General features: G+C 41.0%; 1 protein-coding gene across 2 annotated transcripts in view; it reads right to left on the bottom strand.

The window, feature by feature from the left end:
• Positions 1–13,224, bottom strand: part of VPS8 (VPS8 subunit of CORVET complex) — a 274,516-nt gene that overhangs the window by 57,482 nt on the left and 203,810 nt on the right. For both annotated transcript variants that reach the window (XM_008266588.4, XM_070072435.1), the window contains 3 exons: positions 12,449–12,531; positions 5,221–5,301; positions 3,493–3,662 (listed from right to left, as the gene is read on the bottom strand). In XM_008266588.4, the coding sequence (XP_008264810.1) occupies positions 3,493–3,662; positions 5,221–5,301; positions 12,449–12,531 (334 nt within the window). The remainder of the gene's footprint in view (positions 1–3,492; positions 3,663–5,220; positions 5,302–12,448; positions 12,532–13,224) is intronic.

Here is a 13,224-nt window from a genome sequence, read left to right as displayed (position 1 = left end):
ATCCAGACTCCTGCTTCTCCCTTCTTTACTGTCCCCCACGCCACCTCTCACATGGCTCCTGCCACAGCCTAGCTAGCTGCTCTGCTTTCTCTGTGACCCCCTATATCCCTTCACTACATGGCCATAAGAGTGATCCTTAAGGGGCCAGCACCATGATGTAGCGGGTACAGACATATGGGTGCCAGTTTGAGTCCTGGTTGCCCCACTTCCAATCCAGCTCCCTGCTCATGTGCTTGGGAAAGCAGTAGAAGATGGCCCAAGTCCTTGGGCCCCTGCACCCATGTGGGAGATCTGGAAGAAGCTCCTGGCTTCGGCCTCACCCAATCTCGCCATTGTGGCCATTTGGGGAGTGAACCAGCAGATGGAAGGCTTCTCTCTCCAACTCTGACTTTCAAATAAACAAACAAATAAAACTTTAAAAAAAAAAGTGATCCTCAGATACAAGTCATATCATGCCATCCTTAACCTCAGAATCACCCAATGCCTTCTCATCTCTGAGTAAAAGATAAACTTTTTATAATGATCCAATCCAGCTCCTACATAATTTGGCCTGTGCTCCTCCTCTGAAGTCTTCTTTCTTTTTTGACAGGCAGAGTGGACAGTGAGAGAGACAGAGAGAAAGAAAGGTCTTCCTTTGCCGTTGGTTCACCCTCCAGTGGTTGCCGCGGCCGGCGCACTGCGCTGATCTGAAGGCAGGAGTCAGGTGCTTCCTCCTGGTCTCCCATGGGGTGCAGGGCCCAAGCACTTGGGCCATCCTCCACTGCACTCCCTGGCCACAGCAGAGAGCTGGCCTGGAAGAGGGGCAACCGGGACAGAATCTGGCACCCCGACCGGGACTAGAACCCGGTGTGCTGGCGCCGCTAGGCGGAGGATTAGCCCGTTGAGCCACGGCGCCGGCCTGAAGTCTTCTTTCAACACTTTCCTTCTCCTGCGTCTGCTAGGGTCACTAGCCAACTCACTCATTACTCCTTTAGGATGCCAGGGATGCTCCTGCCTCCTGGTCCTGATGCTCCGCCTGGGCCTAGCCCCTCAGACTGCACAGCCACTTCCTGTTAGTCTCTGTCCAAATGTCTCTTAAATAGTGAACCATGGGGGCTGGCGCTGTGGTGTAGCGAGTAAAGCTGCCACCTGCAGTGCCAGCATCTCATATGGGTACTGGTTCGAGTCCTGGCTGCTCCACTTCTGATCCAGCTCTCTGCTATGGCCTGGAAAAGCAGTAGAAGATGGCCCAAATCCTTCCAGGTTGGGAGACCTGGAAGAAGCTCCTGGCTCCTGGCTTCAGATCAGCGCAGCTCCAGCCGTTACAGCCAATTAGGGAATGAACTAGCGTATCGAAGACCTCTCTCTTTCCCTCTCTCTCTGCCTTTCCTTCTCTCTCTGTGTATAACTCTGACCTTCAAATAAATAAATAAATCTTAAAAAAGAAAAATAAACCTAAAAAAATAAGTGAATCTTTTTTTTTTTTTGACAGGCAGAGTTAAGACAGTGAGAGACAGAGACAGAGAAAGATCTTCCTTCCGTTGGTTCACCCCCCAAATGGCTGCCATGGCCGGCGCACTGCGCCGATCCGAAGCCAGGAGGCAGGTGCTTCCTCCTGGTCTCCCCTGCAGGTACAGGGCCCAAGCACTTGGGCCATCCTCCACTGCCTTCCCGGGCCACAGCAGAGAGCTGGACTGGAAGAGGAGCAACTGGGACAGAATCCAGTGCCCAAACCGGGACTAGAACCCGGGATGCCGGCACAGCAGGTGGAGGATTAGCCAAGTGAGCCGCAGTGCCGGCTCCCTGACTATTCTTTATATACTCGTGGCACCCAATGTTTTTCCTCTACATCGTGGTTTATTTTTACTCATGCAATTGTTAATTACATTTTTATCAACTTTTAAAACTGTCTGTCCACCACCTTAACAATGTCTTTCTTGGAAGCTCCTCTATCCAAAACCTTGTTTCTCCCTTACTGCGTTTTTTTCCACAGTGGTTAACACCATCTGCATTTCATATTGTTTGTTTACCACTAGAATGTAAATTTCCATGAGGGCAGATCCTTTTACAAGGTCTCCTATCTCCTTGAACAGTACCTGGCAAACAGTAGGTGCTCAATAAATATCTACTGAATAAATGCATTCTTTCTTTTGTAAAGATTTACTTTTATCTATTTGAAAGGCAGAGTTACAGACAGAGGTAGAGAGAGGTCTTCCATCTGCTGGTTCACTCCCCAAATGGCCGTAACAGCCAGAGCTGGGCCAGGCCAAAGGCAGGAGCCAGGAGCTTCTTCCAGGTCTTCCATGCAGGTACAGGGGTCCAAGCACTTGGGCCATCTCCTGCTTCTTTCCCAGGCACATCAGCAGGGAGCTGCATCAGAAGTGGAGCAGTTGGGACTCAAACTGGTGCCCATATGGGATGCTGGCACTGCATACCAGGACTTTAACCTGTTGAACCATAGTGCATTCTTTGTGTGTGTGAAAAGAACTATTTCCTCTTCCAACTACCCAATCTATCCATTTTCCTGCACAGTTGCCATTAATGAAGTACTCATGCTGGTTACCATTACAGCTACCTTACATAAATTATCTCATTTAACCTTTAAAAAATCTTAGGTAGGTACTGTTGTTATTTCAATTTGTAGATGGAAAAACAAAGATACAAAGAAGTTAAATAACTTGCCTAGAGACTTACAGATAGCACGTGGTGGTGTTAAGATCTTAATTCTTGAAATCTGGCTCAAGTCCACATGAGACTGTCTGCAGTACCTGGATATCCTGGATGGGCCATCTCTGCTCTGAGACTAACCCCTTTATTTCTGCACTATACCTCTCCTTTGCACTGTGGCTTAAATATCACTTATATGCTGATGACATATTTCCAGTCTCAACATGTCTCCAGATTCTGACTATACCATCTATCTACTTGACATTGTTCTTGCAATATTTAATAGCCATCCCAAACCTAACATCTGCAAGTAAAAACCTCTTGATTTCCTCATTTCCTTGCATCTGTTACTCCTGGTAATAGGGTCACCAGTTGCTCAGGCAAAAGAACTAATTCCCCCCCACCCCTCGCCCTCTTCCCATATCTGATACAGCAGCCAATCAGGCCTACCTTTAAAATATATTCTAAATACAAACTCTTCTCAGAACCTTCTCTCCTCTCTCTCTCTGCTCAAATGTCACTTACTCAGAGACGCCTTCCCTCATTGTGCTTTCTCAAAATAGCATCTCCTCCAGAACACTGCCTCCCTCCATCCTCTGGCCCAGTGTTTTATTTTTCTCCATAGCTCTTACTACTCTGTATTTGTTCATTGTCCGAGTGCCCAAACCTCTGCTCCTTTTCACCCCTGGGGAGAAAGTAAGGTCAATGAAGGCAGGCACTTGCCAGTCTTGTTCATTGCTAGAACAACAGGCTGGGGCTATGTATCCACATGTGTATCCATATTCCTGCCTGGTAGTATCATACATGTACAAATACCATACTGCTACATTTCCTTCTTTCTCTTACCTAAAGACAATAATTTCATCAGCCATTTCTTGGCGTCGCTTGTACTGCTGCAAACATATGGAGCAGTAGTCCTGTTTGGGATTCAGTCCTCTGGTGACTGATGCTCTCAGGTTACACAATGACCAGTGGAGATCTTGGTTTAGAAGGCTAGTAGTTGTTTCTAGCAGAGTCTATGAGAGGCCAAAACAGAAACAAACAAAGGAAGGTGAGAAATGAAAGGAACAGAGGAGATGAAAGGGGAATAGCACTTACTTAGTTTTCAAAGGGATAAAATTGATGAAACTTGCATCAGAACCCCCAAACTCTCAAGTAGTTAATCTTAATGTACAGAGTAGTGATGAGTATACACATTAAGATTCTGAAGCCTGCCACTAATTTCTACTGAGAAATGTATGCTCTGCCATTCTGTGGCTTAATTGACTGTTGATGGCTTTCAAACGACTAGATAAGTCCAAGTCTATTTATTACACTTATATAGTAACTTCTCTCTGAATGACTCAGAGTGTTGTAACAAAGAACATAGCTAAGTCTGGATTCCTGATTTTTTATTGAAACCACACTCATGGCAATGTTTCAAATAACCTTTCACTGGCAAAGCTAATAGCCATTACTCAGTGCTCGTCTCCCTAGGGCAGGGAGATCACATTTTCCTGATGGGCAATTATAAGCCATTTGAATCTACTCAAGGCTGTGACATCTGTCATTAAGTCACATAAAGACATTTTCATAGCTACCACATTAAGGCTCACATTCATATATATTATTTGGATATGCAGTTGTGTTCTTTTCCGTCAGTTCCAAAGGGAAAGACTGAGCTTGGTACTGCCCACCCTCCTTGCTATATTATGTAGCTTGGCCCTAACTGCATCTGTCACGCAGACCTTTTAGTTCTGATTGTCTGACTGTTTTTTTCCGACCCATGCCGTTTTTTTCTCTTCTTCGGTAGTTGAGAAGTTGGGCAACATTTTCTGTCTTACACTCTACTTTCCTTCTACTAACCTGGCATCTGTGCCTACAGCACTATCAAGCTTCACTGGGCTGTGCTTAGCAAAACAGCAATTCTTATAACACTCTTGAAAAAGCTTTGGGCTACTCCAATTTTTCTTTTTCTTCTCTCAGATTCTTAAAAACACAGACATTGTATCTAACATGCCTGAGTGGCATTTTTCCTAGGTGGCTTCGTGAGTTATGTCGAGGTTTACCAAGAAATAAATTTTTTACAGCAAGGTAGCTCACACAGAGAATGAAAGCTATAGACAATTCTGAGTTAAAGGAAGACTAATGATTACGTTGGGTCATTAGCAACAATCTGCTTCAGAATGCTTAAAACATTCATTTACTTTTATTTTGCACCTTTTATTTTCATGCTGACCCTCACTTTTCATGGGTTACAACTTTGTATACTATTTTTTTCCCAGAAAGTCTTTCTTACATTCAATTTGAAAAAAAGATATTTGTCTAACTACCAATCAATTACAAAAATAATATGAGTCTGATTTAGGTGCATTTCCACATTCTGGAATATATACGTGTGTGTGTGTGTGTGTGCGCGCACATTTATGCAAATTAAAGCCAAAAGAAATTTAAAAATAGAAAAAAACTGCACATATACCTCAACCTACCTAACTTATAGTAAATATACAGTCACTTTTAAGGAAAAAAAATACAGATGCAAAAAAAATTTGCTTTTTTCTACCCTAGGACAGACATAGCAAGTAGCTTACTTACCTGTTCATAGTTAAAAGTATCTAACATCCCCAGAATAAGTCCCTGGATTTCTCCAAGTTTTCCTTTTCCATAAACTGGATCCTAATTAGAAAAAAATTGTAAAAATTTTAATTGTTATGATTCTTAGTATTTTATTTTATTATTACTTTTAATAATTTATTTGAGAGGCGCAGAAATACAGAGACAGACACAGAGTTCTCATTCACTGGTTCACCCCCTAAAGCTTGCAATGGTCAGGGCTGGGTCAGGCTGAGCCATGAATGCAGTCCAGGTATCACACGAAGGTGGCAGGAAACCAAGTAATTGAGCAGTCCCTGCTTCCTCCTAGAGTCTTCATTAGCAGGAAGCTGAAGGCAGGTACTGGAGCTGGAGCTGGGAACTGAATCGAGGCACTACAGTATGGGAGGTGGGCATCTTTTTTTTTTAAAGATGCATTTATTTAATTGAAGGCAGAGTTTTGAAAGAGAGAGGAAGAAACAGAGAGAAAGGGAGAGCAGGAGAGAGAGAGAGTGAAAATGAGAGAGGGAAAGATACAGATATCTTCCATATGCTGTTTTACTCCCAGTGGCTGTGACTGGGTCAGGCCAACGTCTGGACACAGGAATTCCATCCAGGTCTTCCACATGGGATGACAGGGACCCTAGTCTTCTACTGCTTTCCCAGGTACATTATCAGAAAGCTGGATTGGAAGTGGAACAGCTGGATTTGGCCTGGTACCCATATGGGACATAGGCATCACGGGTGGTGGCTTAACACTCTGCACTACAATGCCGTCCCCAAGGAGGTAATCATCTAGACCAAGAGGCTAACTACATACACCATAACTCATGGTATTTTAAGTTTTCCCCCAATAAATTCACTACTGATACACAACAGATACCTTGATGCTGCTTTTCATGGGGCATGCCAACTAACTTGATTATGTACAATTTGGAAAACACTGACCTGTGTCCCTAAAAACACCAAAAATTGAAATCCAACCACCTAGACATGAATGCTGTGGTCATTTTGATGTACAGTCCTCCAATATTGTTTCCAGAGAAAGAGAGAAAGGAAAAGGTGGAGTGATGTACGTCTTAACGCACAAAATTTGGGTATTTCATATAGTATGTTTATCTTTTTTAACTTAATGGTATATTGTGAGATATTCCCATATCAATCAAGTATTTTTTAATACTTGCAGAATATGAATCTTGTGAAAATACCATGGTTTATTAATCATTCTCTGATGTTGGGCATTTAAAACTCTCCCCTTCTGTAAACTCCACCCACCATTATGAAATGCCTAGTGGCTTCAAATCTTGTTCTGAATCTCTGATCCTTTTTTTTTAAGAGCAGATTTCTAGAAAATAAATTATAGGGTCAAGGAGCTTTTTAATGGCATCAATATATATTGGCAAATTACTCTACCAAAAAGCTTACTGTGCAATTTTTACTTCCACCAGCACATTTGCATGCCCATTTTACCGCACCTTTGTTAAATGATAATTGTAATTTTAAAAATTGCTAATAAGTGAGCATATCACATCTACCACTTTACTCTAATGTGAGGCTATATGTGGCACAAATAACTCTCACGCCAAACAGGAGAACCCAATTATGCAATGATGATAAAGTCACTGTTATTTACTGAGTGGGTGGCAATGCTAAGCACAGTGAGCACTTTATACACTCAGCTCTCTGCATGCGTGGATTCCCGATCTGCAGGTTCCAGAACCCTGGATTCATCTGAAGATCCAAAAGATCTGAGGGAAAACTTACGTTTGTGCTGAACCTGTGTAGACTTTTCCCCTTGTCATTAATTCTCTGAACAACACAATGTAACAAATATTTTCATAGCATTCATATTTTATGAAGTATTATAAAGTAATCTAGAGATGATTTAAAGAAGGAGTGGGGAATCTTTTTTCTGCCAAGGGCCATTTGGAGATTTATAACATTATTCACAGGCCATACAAAATTATCAACTTAAAAAATAAGTCTGCTATAGATTTACTGGATTCTGATTACCATTTGTGGTTGTCTTGGCAGGGCCAGACCAAATGATTTTGTGGACATGCCAGATGTTCCCCACCCCTAAAAGTATACAGGAGCATGTGTGTAAGTTACATGCTTTTAACATGACATTCTACATAAGGGACCTAAGCATCTGTGGATTTTGGTGTCTGTAGGGGTGCTGGAATCATTTCCCAGGGGAGGTCATGGAATAACCATATAATCACATCACTAAATTCCTTCAACGTCTGTGAATGAAGACACTGAGGCTCCTCTAAGACACAAAACTATTAAGCAGACGAGCTAAGGTTTGAATAACGGCACTGAAGAACCGTGGTGTTTTTTTTTTTTTTTTTTCATTTTTTAAGGTTTATTTATTTATTTGAAAGGCAGAGTACAGAGAGAGGGGCCATCTCCCACTACTTTCCCAGGCACATTAGCAGGCAGCTGGATCAGAAGTGGAGCAGCTGGGACTCAGACCAGCACCCAGTTGGGAGGCTGGCATTGCAGGCTGCAGCTTAACCTGCTGTACTACAATGCTGGCCCCTAGAACCGTGTTTTTTTTTTTTTTTTAATGAGCACACTTTGTCTCCCAAGTATAGTTATGTGAACTGATTTTTTCCTAGAAAAATACAGGTAACTATGTGATAAATTAATGACAGTTGGGTAACATAGGTAACATATCTGGCTACTTCTTAGGGAGGATTTAGGGTATTAAAACCTTAGTGTTAGAAGAATAACTATAGGTTCAGAAGAAAGAGAAAAGGGTAAATAAGCAGAAAGACCACGCAAACAGTCTCAGGATGGGCTTATTTTTCTTTTCTTTTCCGATGATGGTTCTGGCAGGCTGGGCCATGCAGTTTCTAACGACTAGGTTTTCAGCACTCTAGGTCAATCTAGAACACCTGGAACTTGCTACCATCTGCTCCTCTGGTCCTTTTAGCTGCTGAGTTAAGGCTGAAGAGAGTCTAGGTCCACAAGAACTCTGAATCTGTGGCTAATTAACACACCTACAAGTTTGGGCTGGAACAGGTGACTTGAGCTTCACAGAAAACATTCCTGTTTCATGGCTGGAGACGATATTACTAAGGTAAAGATACCTGTCAAACATGTATAGGCCACTTTCAACAGCTATGACTTTTTTTTTTTTTTTTTAAATCTCAGACTAGTCCTTTAACTAGAGAAACAATGCAGGCTATACATACACGGATAATTTTTATCTTTATTTCTTTTCATAAAAACAGATCCATGTTAATGCTTCTCATCTTCACTTAATTATGCTTTCAGTTAAGTTCTTAATAAGCACATTTATTACTCTGTAAAGTGTCAACAGATAGTACAGTATCCTATTATAAGAAATCTATTATAAGATCTACTATAATATGTGCATCAATATGCTAATATAGCTCTGGCATCTGTTTATGACAAGGGTGGTTTGGAGAATAAGAAATCTTTAAAGGTTAAATTCTGGCAAAAATAAGACAGCCTTATAGGTCATTTCTATATTTACATCAGTACATTTCACTTTAATATACATAATTTAAAAGCAAAATCATGAAAACCACCTCCTACTGGGATAACAAATAAATTATAGAATGCAAAAGGAAGCTCAAGGCTTCTGGCACAGCAGGTACACAATCCACTGGCTCTTCACATTTATTTTCCAAAGATGTCAGCTAGATTCTGCAGCAATGAATAACTGCTGAGCTTTCTCTTTAACTTGTTTGTAAACTGAAAGAAGGTACTTGAGTACCCTACAAAAATTTGTTTTTTCAAATGTTTTCCTATTGCTTTGTAATATCTATTGTATCATGCCTGTGTTTTGTTTTAAAATCAAAATGTTTACTAATTGAACATTTCTTTAAAATATGAATGATGCCCTAAACAGCAGAGTGCATAAAGCATTTGTATGCTTTAATTCCCTCAGTAACAAAATCATAAATAGCTTCTCCAAAGCCAAGAATCACTTTTGCCAGAGTGAAGACAGAATGTCTATAACATAAATAGGTCCCCTTAAGAGCACTCTCTTACTTATCACCCAGTGTTCATTAAAGCAATCCACGTCCAGGCATCAGGCTAAATAAACATGCAGAGGTCAAGAAGATCTTTCAGAACGGCTTGTTATGTGAACATTGCCTTTTGGAAAAACCAGCATTTTTCAGTGGAACTGAGCAGTGGTGCTTTTTTTTTTTTTTTAAATATTCATTTCTTTATTTGAAAGACAGAATTAAAGAGAGGCAGAAAGATCTTCTACCCACTGGTCATTCTCCAGAGGGCTGCAATGGTCAGGGCTAGGCCAGCCTGAAGCCAGGAGCTTCTTCTGGCATCCCATGTGGGTGTGGGGGCCCCAGCACTTGGCCATCTTCTGCTGCTTTCCCCAGGCCATTAGCAGGGAGCTGGATGGGAAGCAGAACAGCCAGGACTTGAAAGGGCACCCATGTGGGATGCTGGCGTTGCAGGTGGTGGTTTCACCTGCTGTGCCACACCAGCCTCCCAACTGTGCATCTTAACTGTTACTTCCCATCTTTTCCCAGGGGACTTAATAAAGGGATACGGATATGATAAAATACCTTGACTAGTGTCAGGTACGGAAGAAAAGACCTAAAACGTGAAGTTAGAAGACCTGGGTTAGTAGGCTGGCTGCTGCCATTTAATGACCAAGGCAAGCTATTCAGTCAGGTGGCATTTTCCTCATGAGAAGCATGAGGATACTACTACTTCCCCAGCTCCATGTGCACAGAACTCAAAAAAAAAAAAAAAAAAAAAAAAAAAAAGAGAGAGAATGAACACAAAGTTCTTTATAAATTGTTGAAAACCACTCTAGGACATTAGATGATTGACTCAATTAATATTCACTGAGCAAATACTATGTGCTAGGCATTGCAGTAGGTTTTGGAGATAAAACAGTGAATGAGACAGTCATGCTATCTACTTTTATGAAACTCACAGCCCAGAGGGTACGCCAATATGAAGGCAGGAGTAAAAGAGTTAATAGTCACATGATTGGGCCTTGTGTGAGGGTTGGGAGGCAGAGAACTTATTTACTATAATTTGATAACTGATTTAAAAACAAAAGCTTTATAAAGGTCTTATTGACATATAATTTGGTATGTTCTGACATATGTATACGCTTGTAAAACCAGTGCCACACTAAAGATAACAAATATATCCATCATCCACTGAAATGTCCTGTCCTGGAAAGATCACCCCTCGCCCCGACCCTGAACCTGCATCCTCAGTCACTACTCTTTCGATCTTTACAGACTGCTTTGTGTTTTCTAGAGTATCCGATAGATGGGACATTCTCTGGCTTCTTTCATTCAGTGCTGTAGGTTAGAGATCACCCATGCTGTATCGTGCTATGGATTTAATGTTTCTGTCCCCCCTCCTCAAATCTGTATGCTGAAGCCTTCATCGACACTAGCATGTCGCTTGCAGATGGGGCCTTTGGCAGGTACTGAGGTCAGGCGGGTGGAGCCCTCTTGGTGGGATCAGTAACCTTATAAGAAAACAAGAGGAGACAGCCTGCCCCCCCCACCCCCCTCCCACCCTCATACAGGAGAGTGAGAAGGCAGCCCTTTGTAAATCAGAAAGAGGGCCTCCACCAAGACCCAACCACATCGCACCCTATTTCAGAACGGCGAGAAATAAATGTCTGTTGCTTAAGCTATTCAGCAAAAGGCAATCTGTTACAGCAGACTGAGCTAAGGCCCAGTGCATATCAATAGTCCATTTCTAATGATTTTTAAGATATACCACATGTTGAAACACAAATTTAAAAATTCATATGCTTTTTATGAACTGAGAGACAGGTTTTTGTTAAAATTTATGTGTCACAATGTGTAGTTAAAATTCAATATAAAGAGAGAACTCACGGACCAGCACTGTGGCGTGGTAGGCTAAGCCTCTGCCTGTGGTGCTGGAATCCTGTTTACGCACCGGTTCATGTCCTGGCTACTCCTCTTTTGATCTAGCTTTCTGCTTATGGCCTGGGAAAGTACTGGAAGATGGCCCAAGTGCTTGGGCCCCTACACCCACGTGAGAGACCTGGAAGAAGCTCCTGGCTCCTGGCTTCAGATTGGCGCAGCTCTGGTCAAATGAACCAGCAGGCAGAAGACCTTTCTCTCTGTCCTTCCCTCCCTCTGTCTGTAATTCTGTCTTTCAATTAAATAAAGATGAAAAAGAAAGAGAGAGAACTCACTTTTGACTTTCGGATTTAATTTTTTTCTAATTTAATTGGTAAAGTATTCCTGACTTATGGAGATATTACTTTACATATGATTAAAAATATGATTCAAGTATTTTAAGATGGCTAGAAGTAGCCTAAGTCAAAGAATTACTGAGCATGCGATAGTCACTAAGCATCAAATGAGATAACAAGTTTAAAAATACATCCTTCAATGACAGCGTGCAGTGTGATGACAGAGACTACTAGATGTGGTTGTCTTTATCAGTAATGGCCCAGGAGCTTCAAACCAGATGAGAGAGCTTGGCAGGCCTTGAAAGGGAGCTTTTATAGACACTGCTGATCAGACGAAAATAATTTTAAACTTAAAAAAACCAACAGCATCATATTGCTACTTGATTGTGTGTGTGTGTGTGTGTGTCCACACTGCATAAAATGAGGGAAGAGAAAATGGATCCTTAGAACCTGCTGTTCCCCAAGCATGCTCACAGGTTTTTCTAAATATACATCTTACATTATTTCTAGTGTTTTCTTTTTGATGAAGTTAGAAGATTCAGGCCATTTTGCTAAAAAAAAACCTGTTGGAATGACATTTCCTAACAAGGCTGTTGACACAAAGCCAGTTAGAATTTAGAGCTAGGGATGAATCTTGAACACAGAAATGGTTTTAGGATGAGTTAGAAAACCAAGTAACAACTAATTAAGAAGTGCTTTCATTAGATAAATTTTTAGGTTCTACTTTTGATTTAAAAAGTATAATCCACTGGAAATGAGTGCTAATTCTTTCCCAGTTGGCACACCAATAGGAAGCCTGTGTATCTCAATCCCGAGATGACAGTGACTACCCAATTAAATCAGGCAAACTCATACCAAGGAGTGACAGAAAAGATTCAAAGAGGAGGATCCTGAGTTAATTATTTAGCTAATGCCAAAAATTAACTGCATTATGCTTGAGACTCATTTAAACACCAGCTCAATTTGCTATTTACACATAACTAAAGTATTAGTTCAAATCCGTCAACATATAGTTTCCCTCCTTGAACTCACCTGTAAGATTCTTTGCAGGATGGATGGAAGGGCAATAAAAGCTGCCATGCTGTTTAGGACTTGCATGGTCAAAGATTTCAGCGCTGTCAGAACAAAATGTTGATAATAAGGTTAGTTTAAAACAGTACGGAGATTTCTTAAAAAACCACAAATAGACTTGCCATATGATCCAGCAATCCCACTTTTGGGTATATACCCAAAAGACAGGAACACTTTGGATCAAAGAGATACCTGCACCACCATGCTTATAGCAACACTGTTCACAATAGCCAAAATACGGAATTGACCAAAGTGTTTCTCATGAGAGGAATGGATAAAGAAAATGTAGCATATATATACAATGGAATATTATTAAGCTATAAGAAAGAATGAGATTCTACCATTTGCAGCAAACTGGAGGACATTGTGTTGAGTGAAATAAGCTGAACACAGAAAGACAAATAGTGTGTGTTCTCTCTTACATGTGGGAGCTACAATTTACAAAAAAAAAAAAAAAGAAAAGAAAGAAAGAAAAAACAAAAATAAAAACAGATATGCCTCTGTGTATTATATGGCTGCTGCAAATACAGTTTTGCCAAACTTTTTTTTAACTTTTATTTAATAAATACAAATTTCCAAAGTACATCTTTTGGATTACAGTGGCTTCCCCTGCCCAATAACGTCCCTCTTTTTTTTTTTTTTTTTTTGGCATAGACCTTTGTATTTATTCTGCACATGAATATAAATATGTGTATATAAACACATCGCTGTCTTCTTCCCAACATTGCCATAAATGT

Source organism: Oryctolagus cuniculus, chromosome 4 (assembly GCF_964237555.1).
Source record: "Oryctolagus cuniculus chromosome 4, mOryCun1.1, whole genome shotgun sequence".
Taxonomy (NCBI): Eukaryota; Metazoa; Chordata; class Mammalia; order Lagomorpha; family Leporidae; genus Oryctolagus; species Oryctolagus cuniculus.
This window is presented reverse-complemented; position numbering and strand designations above follow the sequence as displayed.